Below are 17,590 nucleotides of genomic sequence, written 5' to 3'. Positions count from 1 at the left end.
ATGTAGTTAATTGAGTGCTCATTGGTAATTTTTCAGTGGTCTTATTGGCATACCTGGGATAAATGGAGTGCTTATTGGCCATATGTACAGTGATTATACTGGCACAGCCATACCTCTAACCCCCTATTTTCCCAGGAGTTACCTGATTTTGCAGTCAACCAGTCTAATAGGAATTCCTCCAGTTTTTTGAAGGCAAAACTGGATGCACAAAAACACTCAATGATGTCATCTGAGCTATGTACGCATGCGTTAATGTAGTCAGTTGCTTCAGGTGCGCTTGTGTTTCACTAAATGTCACTATTGGGTCTGAAAATTTTGCTGTGGCGTGAAAAGCGCGCCATGTTTCTCCTACCTCCTGGTATGAAATTGACAGCTCTGCACACTGGTGTTAATATGCTGGACCGATTGAACCCAATCGAGCCCCACACCCACATTCCTCGTTGGGGGGCCCCTGAAAATACCTCTGCAGGGGGGCCCCACAAACGCTAGTTACACCACTGCTCAGGTCACTGTTTGGTTACTGCCTGGTAACCAATCAGTGGAAACTAAGAGAGCTGCAAAGCAGGAAGTAGTGTTCTGGCTATTATGTTACACATTCACTCACTCCAGCCTTTATACATTACATTTTTGCCTAACTAATTATATTAGAAACATTTTTGCACAGCCTATCTATTTACCCAGTCTTTGTTTTTACTCTGAACTTAATGGACACAAGGTGAATCAAGAACTGAATGAGAGAGACCTTTTTCATGCAGACAATACATATAGCAGAAAAGAACATCTGCTACCCCATCAAATACTCCCCTGTTTAAAAAAAAAGGTTAGAACAGAAAAAATATACTGGAATATCATGTATAAACTCAGACAAGAAATCATTAATTCCCATTATGGTGGACGCAGTAAAGCACTGATTCTAAGGTGAAAATCATTTACTAGTCCTGTATTTTAGGATTAGTTCAATAAAATATACGAATTGAAGCAATTTAAGATTTATTGAGAAAAATATTAACTCATAACTTCACAGCTGCTACTGGCAGTCAGAGATAATATTTTAATCCAGATGATCAAAATGCATGACATTTTCATAATAGTTTATGAATAAATCCAGTTGGTGTGTTGTAGCTTTTTTGCCTTCTTTAGATTCAGTCCTTTCTTCTTACCTCTATCTCTAACGGAGGTCACTTGTGTTAGTACCAGTTTGTGCTCTTTCTAAGCAGGCACCTGTATTTTAAGTTTGATAAATTATATACTAATGCAAAATAAAATCATGATTAAGCTGAATTTCAGCTACACATTAAGAGAACTTACAGTATACACAGTGCTCAAATAAGGTAAACATATTAATATCACTTTTCGCTGTACATTTATGTAATGGCACTACTATGAGGTGCTGCCTCTTGCACATATATTCCAATCAGCTTCTACCAAGCTTGCATAAGACACTAAGTGAGGCACATTTATTAACACAGGGCAAATTTGCCCATGGGCAGTTACCTATAGCAACCAATCGGTGATTAACTTTTTAAAGCCAACTGCAAGTAGAACAATGAATGCAGCAATTTAATTGGTTGTGATAGGTAACTGCCCATGGGCAAATTTGCCCAGTGTTTATAAATGACCCCCCTTCTTTTTATTCTACTATATCCATTGTTTAATGTGATAATCCAGTCTAAGAAACCTACAGTAAGGACAACGGCACATTGGACATATATCATGGCTACCGCAGGGACAATATTCATTCACGGCAGTAGCAAACTTTGACAACACCAGCTCTCCTGAAAAAAATATATTTGAAGGGGCCCAGCGCAAACAGTTCCTCCTCTTCAGCTCACTTCCAGCTTGCTCGCTACCTTTCTCATGCCACACAAGTTTTCAGCAAAGTTTCATATAGTAAGGGGCCAGGCAGAGTGAACTACAATACTTTAGATCCCTTTAGATCCAGCAGTCTGGGCCCTCCTATTGCCTGAGTGGCCCCCAGCAGGGTCTGCTGCATATGTAGTTATGGCATCGATATACAGCACAAAGTTGCCTAAAATTTCTGCTTTGGGTAGTAGCTGTGTTGCATATGGTTCCTCACCCTGTGATTTGCATTTTAGCCGAATGGAATTGGCTCAAAAATTTTATTTGAATTCGAATCTAATTCAATTCAAATTTTAAAAACTCAGAAAGAAACTTATATATCAGGAAGGCTGCAAACAACTCAAAATTGATCCCTGGAACCCTCCCATTGACTTAAACAGCAATTCGGCAGGTTTTAGTTGGCGGATAGTCGAATTCGAGTTCTGAAATAAGTATGATAAATCTTGAAAATTGAATTCAAATTTTGTAAAAAAAAAATTCAAATCAAATTTGAATAACTCCCTAGTCAATTTTGAGAATTTTGAAATTCAGAAAATAAACTTAAAAATTTGAATTTCAATTGATAAATCTGCCCCTTAGTATGGTATAGAATGGCTAATTCTAAAAAACTGACCCCATCTAAAAACATTTATTGTTATTGCTACTTTTTATTACTCAGCTTTCTATTTATATCCTCTCCTTTTCAAACAGTATCTGAGTATCTTATTCAAATCAGTGCATGGTTTCTAGGCTAATTTGGACCTTAGCATCATCCTACAGATTGCCTACATTGCAAACTGGTGAGCTGCTGAATAAAAAGCTAAATAACTAAAAAAACACACATAACTCTCTACATCAGGGATCCCCAACCTTTATTTTTTTACCCATGAGCCACATTTAAATGTAAAAAGAGTTGGGGAGCAAGACAAGTTTAAAAAAGTCCCCTGGGGTGCCAAATAAGGACTGTGATTGGCTATTTGGTAGCCCCTATGTGGACTGGCAGCCTACAGGAGGCTCCGCTTGGCACTATACTTAGTTTTTTATGCAACCAAAACTTGCTTCCGAGCCAGGAATTCTAAAATAAGCTCCTGCTTTGAGGACACTGAGAGCAACATCCAAGGGGTTGAAGAGCAACATGTTGCTTACGAGCTACTGGTTGGGGATCACTCTACATCATACTAAAAGTTAACTCAAAGGTGAACAACTCCTTCAATGTTCCTCATATCTTATCGAGAGAGATACAGGGAAAATATAGTACCGTATATCAGCATAACGTTTCCACTGTACTAAGCATGTAATACACAAAAAAAAATTGACACAAACATTAAGAGGGTTTAGAAAAAAATTTAGTCACTCTTTTGAAGTCTAAAGTACAATTTTGTTATAACAATACTTTTTATATTTCCCAAGTGCATTATGGGATTAACATGAATACATTCTTCCTCAAGAGAAGATAACAAAATATAATGACTTTTCAAACAAAGACATATTCCATTTCAGTATCAACCAGTACACAATACTAGCGGCCCAAAAGCAGGTAAAGCTTTTAGTTAGATGTATTATGGCATAAGAACAAACGCCATATTGTCCTTTTGATGTGATGGAGTCACAGAAATACCACCGATGTCCATTGGTGCTTGTAGTGTAGTAAGTTATATAGGGCTACTTTGCACCAAAGTGACTGCTTTACTAACACAATATGTTATAATACATTCAATTCTATCAGATATGGTGGTTTTATGAGCAAAGTGAGGCTGCCTCTTAAATCAGCGGGCTTGCTTTATTTAAAGCTTATTGTGCTTATTTCAAGTCTCTTTTTTTGCTAGGAACAAACCACATGCTCACTGCAAATATCAATAAGGCTTTTCTTTCCAAAAAAAATTGTATATTGAACTTCTAAAAAGTAGTGTTGATTGAAGGCTGCCAGACAATGACTCAGAAGTGCATAGGAACCTTGTGCAGAGACATAAATATAGTCCAAACAAGCAAGCAAACCTTTTTACCCATGAATCAACATACGTCTGAAATGCAGACGCATCGAAATCCATGTTAGCCATCATATTGCAATTAACAGAGCTGAGTTTCATTCTGCCGGGTGTCGTTGTTTTCCTCATGGAAGCTTCATTGCAATACTGCCACCTGCTGAAAACACCAAACCAGCAGCAAAAAGACAGAAGGGCTCGATAGGCTACAGGAAAGGCTCCGTGCTGTGTTAATGTATGTGTCCTTTTCATGTTCTCTTGGATGTGGTTCCACAGTAATGTATCCATTAATAATTCGGATTTGTGGTGGGGTGTCAGTTGAACTGGAAAAAAAAGAGCATTAGGTTTCTTTTTTAAGTGTACATCAAAATAACAGCAAGCAGCTCTTATAAAATCACACACACACACATTAGACAGCAGTAAGCTGTGACAATGTGTTTAGATGGACTCAGCTGGTTATCCTTATCCAACACACAGGCTTTACCTGTTGGAAACACAATTAAGGTTTCAGTCAGGACCTATATAGAAATATATGTTTATCAAAAATGCTTTATTCCCAAAATGTAGAGGGCCCTTAAATGTATTTCCTATGGTGTTCAGTAGAAAAACTCTATGCCTTATGTTTGAGAAAGTTCTCACTCATCCAAGTCATGGTATAGCTATAGTAATAAGTTAAAGGGATTCTGTCATGATTTTTATGATGTAGTTTTTAATTACACTGCAAATAATTCACTCTACAATATAACATTTCATTCCTGAACCAGCAAGTGTATTTTTTTTAGTTGTAATATTGGTGTGTAGGCAGCCATCTCAGGTTATTTTGCCTGGTCATGTGCTTTCAGAAAGAGCCAGCACTTTAGGATGGAACTGCTTTCTGACAGGCTGTTGTTTCTCCTACTCAATGTAACTGAATGTGTCACAGTGGGACCTGGACTTTACTATTGAGTGCTATTTTTAGATCCCTCAGGCAGCCATTAACTTGTGTTAGGGAGCTGCTATCTGGTTATCTTCCCATTGTTCTGTTGTTAGGCTGCTGGGGAAGGTGTGGGGGGGGTGATATCACTCCAACTTGCAGTACAGCAGTAAAGAGTGACTGAAGTTTATCAGAGCACACGCTACATGACTGGGGGCAGCTGGGAAACTGACAATATGTCTAGCCCCATGCCAGAATTCAAAATTATATATAAAAAAAATCCACTGAATTCCACTGGAGCAGCACTATTAACTGATGCTTTTTGGGAAAAAAAATATTTCCGATGACAGTACTACTTTAAATCAACTGGACTAGTTGTCTTAATATATGTGTCCTTGCGCATCCAGTTGATTTAACTTATTACTATAGATGCTCTATGTCTTATATATATTTCCCAGATGAAAGTGGTAGAGCACCCCTTAGTGCTCATTCAGTAAGCACCTGCCCCCAGGGCATAGTTATGTTCTACATCGCAAGCTGGATTAAAAATTCAGATCAAAGTGCAGAGTGTAGCGTTGGTAGGCAAGGCAGTTGTGTACCCTGCCACACTCAGTAACTTTTCTATCAGAATGATGGGCAAGTTAGGGGACATGGAATGGGGATGACTAGGTGCTTCCCCCCCCCCACAGCACTGCTGGAAACAGGCAGTTAGGAACGTGAAGGTCTTTGTGCTCCATCCTATGCCCAATGTGCAAAGTGCAAAAAGGGTTAAGGTTTGTGCCTGTTTTTTTACACTTTGTACCTTGCTCTGTACTCCATAAATGTCCACTTTAGTTGCCCTTCTAGAGCAGGTGCCGAATATTTCCAGGCATAACAAAATGGTCAGCTGCAGTTCCTGTTCATCTGCCTCAATGGGCAGGTGCAGCTTCCCTCAGAACTTGCATTGCTGGGAAAGAGAAGCTAGCAAATAAGCAGTGGAGGAAGTGCCTCAGAGTAAAGTGAATGATTCTCAGGCTGTGCTCCCTTTAATATCACTCCCTGTACTAAGGGGACATCATATCATCATATCAAGGAAGAAGTACCAGAAAAAGCCTTGTGGGCACAAAATAATAAACAAGAATAATAGAATAAGCAAGAACTGCAATGAGAACAGGTCAACAAGCAATGTCAGATAAAGAGGACAAGGAATACGGGCGGATAGAGAGAGAACTGCAAAGCACTTCAATCAGAGCTCACGGGTTTCTATTTACATCCCTGCCTGGTTAATAATTTACTTTTCATTTTGCTAATAACATCTGACAGTTCTTATTTGGTTTTTCCTGGGATTTAGTTGCATTCATGAAGCCCTTACACAGCCATTCAACATATAATTGTCTCTTTCAGGTATTTGACCTCCTGCCTGTAGAAACCACATTTTATAAAGGGGCTTTAGGGTAGGACTACACGGACGTTTTCCACGCAATCCGACGCGCTGCGACAAAACACATGCGACAAATCACATGCGACGGAAATAAGGTAAGAGATAGAAATGTCGGATGAAGTCGCAGAGTTGATTCGACACGACTGTTGGATGCAGACGCTGCCGCAGTGCGTCAGATATCGCGAAAACGTCTGTGTAGTCCTACCCTAAAAGGGGTTGTTCACTTTTAGTATGATGTAGAGAGTGATATTATCAGACAATTTACACTTGTTTTTATTTTTTTATTATTTGTGTTTTTATAGTTATTTAGCTTTTTATGTAGCGGCTCTCCATTTTGCAATTTCAGCAATTTGGCTGCAGGACAGGGCCTGAATAGAAAGATCAGTAATGATAAGTACCAATAACAAAACATTTGTTGTCTTACAGAAGATTTTGTTTTTAGATGGGGTCATTGACCCCCGTTTGAAAGCTGGAAAGAGTCAGTAGAAGAAGGCAAATAACTCCAAAACTATGAAAAAGAAAAAAACGAAGACCAATTGAAAAGTTGCTTAGAATTGGCCATTCTATATCATATTAAAAGTTAACCTAAAGATGCACCACTACCTTGCCTGTACACATATTTTACACAGTTAAAAAAAGAAGCAAAGCAAACTCTGACACTGGACATCTGCACACCTTCAACGTTACTATTATTTGAAATAATGTGTTTCGGGCAGGCAAATAATATATATTAGAGTTCTGTGAAACACTGGGGTTTCCATCAAAGTCAGTTTGTTGTGTTTACAGGTAAGGAAAAGATCACTTGTAATAAAACCCCTGCAACTAAACCAATGAATGTGCTCTGTCTCACAAGGGGCCAATTATCTCCGCAGGGTGCTGCTAATATCGATTCCAGATATTGATGCTTTAGGGCCAGAGAAGGGAAAGTATTATGAACAAGCATTCTAGGTGTTTGAAATAAAGATAGAAAGCATTGTGCTTTTTTTAAACCAGACTGAAAAACAACAATTCTCTTTCTACCGCTACTTCACTTTCTTCTTAGATTTTATTGTACATGACAGAGGAGTTTGCAAGGGATAGACAGGAAATTGTTTCCTTATACCTGCTGAGAAAAAGCTTGTTTTCTTGCATGTACCATTTCCAGTTTCTTCTAAACACTACAGAATTCTCATTGAAATATGTATCATTTCCTTTTAAATGTCATACAAAAGCACCCTAAATTCAAAAAACAGATTCAATACTACTGTGGGTATTTTTGTCTTCACTATAAGTAGTGAGGGGATAAGTCTTTATTGGCCTAATCAGCTCTTATTTGTCTAGTGTAAAATGCTTAATTTTATGGATGTGTGCCTTCAAATAATTCTAGGGGCTTATATATTTACTATACAATATATACAATAATATATTGTATATAGTAAATATATACAATAACTATACAATATAGCAAATTAGAATGTATTTGCTAACATTGTAATTCAATTACCTCTCTTGAATGCGAACCCAGAGATCACTGAAATGGCGATGTTTTTCCTTCCTTTGCTTCCTCTTTTTGTACTTCCTTTCATCTTTATCTAGCTGGTCGATATCCTCATCTTCTGACAGTATGTCGGGGAGGGACTGTTGGACTTTGTGAGAATTTACTGGCTGTTTCATTCTGGAAGTAACTGTGCACGGTGGTGAGGATAATCCGACTGGTAAAGATGAAGATGAAAACTTGGATGGCAGCCCATTTTTCTTACCCTTGCCACTAAAAAACAGGGAGAATATGTTTATCAATGTTATCTTTAATACATAAGTTAAAATCAAATGTTATTCATGAAGAAGAAAGCAATGCTTTGCCAGATGTGGCCAACAACATACTGGGCTAAATCAGGATGATCAGATTGTATGGCCCCAGGCCAAAGCTATTATCATAATGGGGTAAGGAGACCCAATAGGAGAGGACCACATCAATGTACACCCTCCTTAGCATGCCTGATATATATATCCTGGACAGTTTTTAGGTAGATATTGGTCAAGAGCTCAGTGGCAGGGGCCAATAAACTGCTGACTTTGGAGTTAAGGTTGCCACCCAGACAGTATTTTACCAGCCTAGACGGTCAAAACACCAGAAAAGGTTGATACTGGTATTACAAATTAACAGTACAGTAGTTGCTGTTAACTATGTAATACTCATAAACTAAGCCAACTTAAAGGAACAGTAACACCAAAAAAGTGTTAAAAATGTAAGTGTTTTACAGTAATGCAAATAGCATGTACTGTTGCCCAAGCACTGGTAAAACTGATCTGTTTGCTTCAGAAACACTACTATAGTTCATATGAACAAGCTGCTGAGTAGCAATGGTGGAAATTGAAAAAAAGACTATATAGCAGGTTAAATAGTGGATAACAGATAATACCATTATGTTCTACAGAGCTTGTCTGCTATCTGCTGGGTAACCTGAACCTTTTCCCCTCTGAATGGCTTTTTATTACTTTAAAACACTTTCATTTTTTTTGTTACTGTTCCTTTGAGCCCCCAATCTGCCCTATTCTTACCTTTTCCCTTCCCCAATCTCACTATCGAGCCATCCATTGTTTCATAACTCTAACCCCATTGTTGGCACCACAACACTTGCATCCTTGCCCCATTCCATTTATGTCCCAGACATAATAATAAATTGGGTTCTTTGCCGATTCTCTGCATGCGCTCCTCTTCAGAAACAACAACAGGGCGACGGTCCTTTGTTGCGGCACTCGATTTCTCCTCCCTGGCTATCTCCTATAGAAGGCAGGGAGGAGAGATCGAGCACCCCACAATGGATTGTTGCCCTGTCGCCGTTTCTGTAGAGGAGCGCATGCAGAGAATCAGTAAGTCATTTCTTAATAAAAGTTTTGCAATTTAAAAGTTAAAACTGTCTTTTTTTTCGCTGCAAAGAATCAAATTTTTTTAATTTTTTTTTTTTTTATGTTACTGGTCCTAATGCTAATGGCACACATGCAATATTTCTCATCTGCAATAGCGCAGATTTAAATATGCGCAACAAATCTCTCCATCTATATATTAAGGCTAATGGCACACGGGGGGTGCAATATTTCTCATCTGCAATAGCGCAGATTTAAATATGTGCAACAAATCTCTCCATGTGCCATTAGACTTAATATATCTGCCTAGGTTCAGTTTGATGAGAAAAAATTAATGCTATGGTTTATCACATGAACACTCCATTGAAGTCCATTGGGAAATCTAGAATTGAATGTAGGTCATTTGTTTGCATAGACATTTTCTCTTAATAATTATACATCTATAAATATGAGCTCTTGCCTCTAAATTAAACTATGTTTTTACTGGAGATTAACTATACAAAGGCACCTCCTGCTCTTAGATATAACATCAAATATGAAGTTTAGCTTTAGGTAAAAGTAAATGGGAGATGATGGAGACTTCAGTGCACCCGCCTTACTTCTCCTTTGCCCTGGAACTTACTTATTGATGATGGACCGACCAGCAGGAGTGTGTTGCACATCATATCCATATCTGCTTAATACATCAATGACAGTATTATTGCCCAGGAAATGACCTGCAAAATATAATGCATACAACTGAGATGTATATTCCTCTTCAACAATGTCACTTGGATAAATAATAGTGAGTCAAAAGAGATAGTGCGGTCGTTATCTAAAGTGCCATGTAGTTATTTTGCTTTTTACTCCAGAATATTGGTGTATATAGCTTATATACTGTATATTATAAATAGTGGCAGTAGTGCATACCTCCCAACATTTTGGAAATAGAAAGAGGGACAAAAAGATTTGTCGCGTGTAACACAGCGAACATTTTTTGACCACGCCCATTTTGTGGCCACGCACCCCAATTACATGTTCGTTTTACAAAATTTGGCAGTTTATGAACGTTTGAACACATTTCTGTGGTTTTTATGTGTTGTTGCTAATGAAGGTGAATTGTGCTTTAAACTGCAAGTCACAGTTTCCCCAAGAGACCTGCTTATCTTAAATTGTTACAATTGCTCCTTTGCTTATCTTAAATTGTAACAAATGTATCCAAGTGTACCTGCCACATATTCTGGGCTCTCTGTCAAAAGCCAATTAAGTTTTAGAAACTTTGTATCTTTTTCTGGTTGTTCAGTACAGGAGATCAAAGAGAAAGTCGGGACATAATATAATATTTTGAAAGTTGCCATTATATCTGTTAGCAAAACTCTGTGAAGATAAAGTGGTTACTTGCAGCAGCAAATAAAATCCCAAAAATATAAGTGTGTGACTCAGCAGCCACATCATTTAAATCCTTGCTTTATGATGGAGGCAATCTAGTTTCCTACTGTGACTGTGTAAATGTCTTTGCCAGGAGGAATTTTGCTATAACACTATGCTAACTCACTACTGACAGTTCTGTAACTTTATATATATGGGTTATAATATACCCCATATGGGGTATATAGCATATACAGGTAATATAGTATATTCATATTCTGAACCAAGATAAAGCACTGGTGGATGTACAGTACAAAACCAAGGAAACAGAATGCAAATTGGGAAACAAATCTGTCAGTTTTAACTTGCATTTTATAAGGTCAGCCTTTGCTTTATTTTTAAATCTTCTTCTAAAATACAGTTTGATGGTGTCTGATTAGCTAATTGCTTAAATGGCTGCTCTGGTGATTATACTTCTCAGGTTCATTAAAGCAATGGCAATGCTCAAAGACAAGTGATTGTTACTCTATAACTGCTATAACTTTCCCCAGCTATGAATATGCTGTGTGTTCAGCATTTGTATTAGGATGTCTCGTCCAACTCCCAGCACATGCCTAGATTTATGGTTGGCTTTTTTAGTGATATATACAACATTTTATCATCTTGCCTTCCTGTGTATCTAAAACACAAGCTGCCAGATTTTACAGTGAAAAGCTGCCATAGCATTCATCCCAACTGTGACTGCTAATGCTACAATGCTTTGAATGATGCAGGGACATATGAAAGTACACAAAATTCTGCTTCTCTGCAAACAATCTTGTTTTTTTTTGTTTTTTTACAATATAGTGCCACACATATTGCAATGCTTCAGCAAATGATTGTACCATTATGGCATTTTTTTAGGTGCTAGTTAAACCTGGTTATCCCTTTGCTCTGTACTCATTATTGGTCTAATTTGGTCTATAAAGAATCCATTCAAGTCAAGTCAAGTGGATTTTATTGTCATTTCAGCCATATACAGTAAATACAGTACATAGTAGAAAAGAAATGATGTTCCTCCAGAACCCCCTGGTGCTATACAACAACTCTAGTACATGGTCATGCTGGGCAAAGTGGACATTTCAGTTCCTTATGAATATATTCAGTTCAGTCCTTGGGAGTTGAGATACCTGATGGCTTGTGGAAATTGTGGACTGTTTCGCATTCTGGAAGTCAGCGATCGAATACTGCGGTATCTTTTACAGGATGGCCAGAGGGTAAAGAGATCATGTGCAGGGTGGGTGCTATCCCTGACAATGCTGGTAGCCTTCTGGAGACAGCGGGTGGGGTACATTTCCATGATTGCAGAAAGGGAGACCCCAATGATCTTTTCCGCTGTCCTCACCACCCGCTGCAGGATCTTGCGATCTGATACAGAGCAGTTTCCATACCAGGTAGTGATGCAGCTGCATAAAATGCTTTCAATAGACCCTCTGTAGAAGATAGTGAGAATGGGTGGTGGAAGGTGGGCTTTTTTCAGCTTTCGTAGAAAGAGACGCTGCTGTGCTTTCTTCACTATAGAGCTGGTGTTAAGGGACCAGGAGAGGTTCTCTGCCAGATATACCTCAAGGAATTTTGTGCTCTTGACAATTTCCACCGGAGATCCGTCAATGTACAGTGGAGAATGATCCCCACGTGTTCTCCTGAAGTCAACAACTATTTCCTTTGTTTTGTTTGGATTCATAGACAGATTGTTGACTTTGCACCAGTCCGTTAGCCATTTCACCTCTTGTCTATATGCTGACTCTTTGATGAGACTTACTACGGTTGTATCATCAGTGAACTTGATGATGTGATTGGATCCATGACTTTCCACACAGTATTGATATTATTGTCACTGCCAGCACCCTTCCCGTTTGGTGAAGATTTCTGTACTCTTTTATCTGCTTCCAGCCTCTGTCTGTGAACCTCATGCTGTATGTCAGGGGTCCCCACATTTAAATGTAAAAGATTTTGGGAGCAACACAAGCAGGAAAATGTTCCTGGTTGTTCCCTATGTTCCCTATGTGGACTGTTAGCCTACAGGAGGCTTAAATTGACAGTATACATGGTTTTTATGCAATCAAAACTTGCTTCCAAGCCAGGAATATAAAAGTAAACACCTGCTTTGAGGCCTCTGAAAGCAACATCCAAGGGGTTGGGAACCAACAAGTTGTTTGTGAGCCCCTAGTTGGGGATCACTGTTGTATGTCCTACTACAGGTATTATTACTTCAAATATAAGCTTTACCTGTCTGATTATGCTTTGTCTACTTAATCTCTGCTCCCATCTTTGCAATGTATGGATAGATAAGAAGAAGATACTTTGTAGAGTTTGCTGGGCTACTAGTGGGCATAGAGTGCAGACCTACCCTGTTGGATCCCTGAGAATTTGGTGCTAAAACAAGAAATAATGTAGCAGAGGGTCCCTTCTAGTGATGTGCGGGCCGTTTTTTTTCCAGACCCGCACCTGCCTACCAGCTTCCTTTTATAGACCCGTGCCGACTCGCCGATGACATCACAAAAGGGGCAGGACAAGCGGTTGCAGTGTCTATAAAAGAAGAACCCAGAAGTCGGAAGCCGGTACTGCAACGCTACGGGCTGAGAGAGCAGGAGAAGAGTTCAACCCGCATCTGCCTGAGGTTTGCCCAAACCCGCCAAACCCACGGGTAACCCCGCAGGACCCGTGGGTATTGGCCCGGCCCGCACATCACTAGTTCCTTCCTAAACCAAAACTGACTGTAACTAGCTAACAAAAAATATGCATCTACCAGATTCCCTAAACTTGGGCATCCTAGGGTACCTTGGCGTAAAAAGCTGGTTTACATTCAATAAAAACTATAGTACCAACATGGGGGTTATACTAAATCAGACAAAATAGAGAGGCTGCCATCTGATACATACTGATTTTAAGGGACTTGTTTAAGCACAATTCCTCTGTTAAACTGTCCCATGCCCTTTCTGACATGCTGCTTGGTTCCCAGTCTGATTACTAGTGTGACCCAGTGACCTCAGTGCTTTTACCTGGAGGCGTGATACTGGTCACCAGATATCTCCTCCAGGACGGGCTTAGGAAGTGACCTAACAAACCCTGAGATGACACTTGGCTGTTTAAAACAAATACAAGTGTAGTATTTCAAAGATATACGATCTGTGCTGAAGTATTAGTACATCTTTGATGGCAAAGGTTAGTCTTTGTCTCAGAATAAAGTAGCTGCTTTCTTTCTTGACTGATTCAATTTCACAAGCCACTTACTTTGTCTGCTTTAGCACCGCATATGACCAGATGAATAGCTACAACCAACAAGTACAAGACAGAAAGAAAACAACGAAGCAGCAGGGATGTCGCCAGATTGTAGGGGCCAAAAAGAAAACAAATCTGGGAAGGCCCCAGGCCCACTGATCTGAAAGCAGCACTTTGTTTGTGTAGCGCATTACACAGGAATTTGGGTAAGGTTATGTTTCCTGAACAGAAGAAGGGAACTATATAGTTAGAAAAGGGAATCCAGGGCATATTTGGCATTTCATGAATACATAAAAGAATACTTATGTGCTAGAATTCCACCATAGTTGTTACTGAAGGTAGCAAGCTATTTTCAGAAGATGACATACTCCACTTTTTGTATGCCCTTGAGGTGACACAAGAGGGCATATAAATAAAAAAACAATGACATTGCCTGAAATCCCATGTCAAGGACAATTAAACAGGATCAGGATATTTTTGTCAGTATCCTATAATTTCTCTTTCATTTTACCTCCTATTATACCACTTATTGTCCCAGTGCCTGTGTTCTTGTTTTTAATTCCTAAATTTGCTATACTTCTAAAAAGCATTGACAAGCAATGTATAGAACATTTTACAATGCTTTGAAAGCAACCAATCAAAAAGCAACAGAATCAAAAGATCAATCACATTCCAATCGGTTTTATTGTTGAATCAATTCATATCAGTCATATTTCATTTTCTACTAACAGACTGCAAGTAACCCCCTCACCAGTATTAAGACCATCTCTTTTGGTTATCAGTCAGTTTGCCCACAAATCCACTCACGTGGCCTTCAGGCTGAATAGCTGCATCTGCTTGTGTGTGTCCACATTCAGACAGAAAGGCAATATAAACCTAACACTTCACAAATAGCTCAACAAATGATGTTCAAATAGAAAACAATTGGTGTATGCAAACTATAGGATGACCCAACACAGCTTCTCACCTGCGCCAAAAGCAAAGAAAAAACTTTTCTCCGGAAACTGCTCCAGTAGATCTTTAACCCTCTTTCCCATCCGCTCATTTCTTTTATATATCAACTCTTGACGGAAATAATTGTCGATCTCTTGAGCAGTTATTCTTTCTTGAGCTGGTAAGGTAGAGTTAATGAAATGTGGAACCTGTGCAAATTAACAAATATATTGTTACCTTATTATTTGGTGCTATAACCACATATGAAATTCCAGCATACAGAACCATATACAAATTGATAGAGCTGCATTGCATAACTGATATACTGTAAATAGAGCCTTATTATGTTAATACAAATACATTTGGGCTGTGCTCTCCCATTCCCTATTCTGATTTATATAAGCACAAGAAACTGTAATTGTAATATTCCTGAATGTAATTTTATATGTGGACTGTAGAGATTTCTGGGCCCAACCTTCCATGTTGCTTTACTTTTACAACTATTCCAAGCAACATATTAAAAATATAAAATGCCTTATTTCCTATCCAAGGAAATTTTAAAACCTCCATTAAATATTTCTTTAAACTAAAATTATAATATGAGTATCAGCATTAATCTGTTCTGTTGTATTGTACACCAACTATATTACTGTATTAACAATATTGATGCAATATTCAACTTTGTTCAAATTACATTTCATAAACAAGGCTCCTTGAGGCTTATATTGTTCTATAGATGAGAAAACAAGTCCTTGGAATATTAACTAACACCTTGGATGGTCCTACATGCCTGGATGATCTAGTCGACTGATGGCTCTATCTTTAACAAGATGGGTCCTTGTGACATGCAAGAACTGCAGATAAGATTAACCAGAGCCCATAAAAAAACAAGCGTCACATGAGTGTAACTATGGCAAAGGACATACAATTACAATGTGGGCAACTTTCATCAATGTGTATTTGACGCTAGGAGTAATAATAGCTTAAGTGCCTCCTATTTAGGATACTCTTTTTCCCGCACCATCAACAGCCTGATCCATCATCTCCAACTGCAAGAGATCAGTTATCTCCCCTGTGGCTGAAAATGACAACTATAGGCCGGAACAGCTGTGTTCCTAACCACCTCCTGTGGCTCTACCTCCCATTGGTGGGAATTAGTGGAGCTGCATTCACATGTTATGGCATGGGGGCAAATTCTGCTTTTCTGTATTTTAGTTAATCGTTTCATTAAATTAGAGATCCTGATACTGTCTTCTCTCACCTGTTTACCATTTTGTGTTTCATATCTACTTGTTGAACTGTGAGGCTCATATACAGATTGTGTGAAGCTTATGTGAGCTCTACATACATAAATAATGATAAATCCTACATAAAACAACTTAAAGACAACTACCCCAAGCCCCAAGCTCATAACATGGTTATGAAGAAAACATGTCCTTCAGGAAGCCACCCCAACTTTTCAATACACTGGGATAACTAGTGATTCTTCAGTGAATGAGCCCTAAAAGTGCTAATGATGAGATGCCTTGGTGAGAAAGTCTTTAGGTTTTTAATAGAAACACAGGTACAGAAAAAGGCCAAAGGAGTTAGGCAGGAAGGACTGAGTGATACAACTATACAGAAGAAGAAAAAAGCCAATTAATGAATTGGGTTTTATATACAACTGATTGCAGGGAAATTTGCATGAATGCAACTGTGGTAGCGGACATACATAACCCTTAAATATTTAAAGGTCAACTCTACTTTGTAACAGCAGGAAGCAGTAGCTCTAAGAAAAAAGAGGTAACATACTTGTGAAGAATCATGGTTAAAAATAATCGAGTTCAGATCTCCACAGTTGTAATGCTTGATCAGGTCTTCTGTGGAATATGGAACTTGAAAGCTTCCTGCACGAAGGTTCTCCTGTTGCAAGAGAGTCTGGTTTAAGGCAAATATTACCTGTAAAATATACAAAAATGTATGTTAAAGGATGCTTATTATGAACCTTAAAAATACAATTCGTTTTTTTTAAAGCCAGTGTGTTCTACAGGATTTATGCCACTTCCTATTTATGAAACAGGGAAGCCATGTGACACAATTTCCAGACTCTTTTAATAGTATATGGCATAGTTCAGGTTAAAAGAGACTGATAACCTGATTAGGCACTAGATTGGTACCCATCATGATGTTGTAAAAACTTATCAGAAAAAGTATGGAAAAAGTATTAAGCTCTTCTGCATTTGTGTGCTAGTTACTCCTGTAGCATGTCCCTTCTTTGTATGGATTCCAGGCTGAATTGTTTACTAAACTGGAGCAGTCAAACTGTTTTCCAGAGTGTAATCTAATAAATTGATCGGCTTTGAAAATAAAGAGAAAACATAGAAGACAGGGCAACTGATTAAACAGATGTAAGCGTTTTCTGCTGTGAATGTCTGCTGGCAGGGTAGTGAGTGCCTAATTTACGTTGAATAATACTATACCCCTTTCATATGCAGATTTTGTCTTTGATCACATGGGGATAAAAGGCCATGGCAGGGGGTCTTTTGTCTTAAATAAAGAGGAATCTAATGTCTAATGAACTGAAGCTCTTCTCCCACCCTATTAACTTCACTCTTTTTGCTGAGCAAGCACATATGACAGCTGGACAGATATAGAAGAGGGCTTCAAACTCTTTGTTGGCCCAATTTAGCTTTAATAGTAATGTAGCTATACATAGCAGCCAGAACATTGTTTGCTTTTACTGTTCTAACTGCTACAATATAACCATATTGTTATTATTGCTATTAAAGGGGTTGTTTTTTAAGTAAAGTTTTTGAATGATGAAGAGAGAGACAATTTCATTTTTTATTATTTGTGGTTTTTAAGTTATTCAGCTTTTTATTCAGCAGCTCTCCAGTTTTCAATGTCAGCAATCTGATTGCTAGGGTCCAAATTACCCTAGCAACCATTCATTGATTTGAATGAAAATATGAAATATTAATAGGGGAGGGTCAGAACAGAAAGATACGTAATAAAAAGTAGCAATAACAATAAATGTGTAGCTTTACAGAGCATTTGTTTTTAGATGGGGTC

The 17,590-nt window shown here is 38.4% G+C and overlaps 1 protein-coding gene across 1 annotated transcript in view; it reads right to left on the bottom strand.

The window, feature by feature from the left end:
* Positions 1–3,163: 3,163 nt before the first annotated feature.
* The window catches only part of LOC108713414 (metalloprotease TIKI1), a 70,485-nt gene continuing 56,058 nt past the window's right edge, over positions 3,164–17,590 (bottom strand). The window contains exons 3-7 of the mRNA XM_018256864.2: positions 16,331–16,477; positions 14,574–14,748; positions 9,621–9,714; positions 7,638–7,901; positions 3,164–4,144 (exon numbers count right to left, since the gene is read on the bottom strand). Coding sequence (XP_018112353.1) covers positions 3,961–4,144; positions 7,638–7,901; positions 9,621–9,714; positions 14,574–14,748; positions 16,331–16,477 — 864 coding nt within the window. The 3' untranslated portion in view covers positions 3,164–3,960. The remainder of the gene's footprint in view (positions 4,145–7,637; positions 7,902–9,620; positions 9,715–14,573; positions 14,749–16,330; positions 16,478–17,590) is intronic.

This window comes from Xenopus laevis, chromosome 1L (assembly GCF_017654675.1).
Source record: "Xenopus laevis strain J_2021 chromosome 1L, Xenopus_laevis_v10.1, whole genome shotgun sequence".
NCBI lineage: Eukaryota > Metazoa > Chordata > Amphibia > Anura > Pipidae > Xenopus > Xenopus laevis.
The sequence above is the reverse complement of the archived record's forward strand: the minus strand, read 5'-3'. Positions and strand labels throughout refer to the sequence as shown.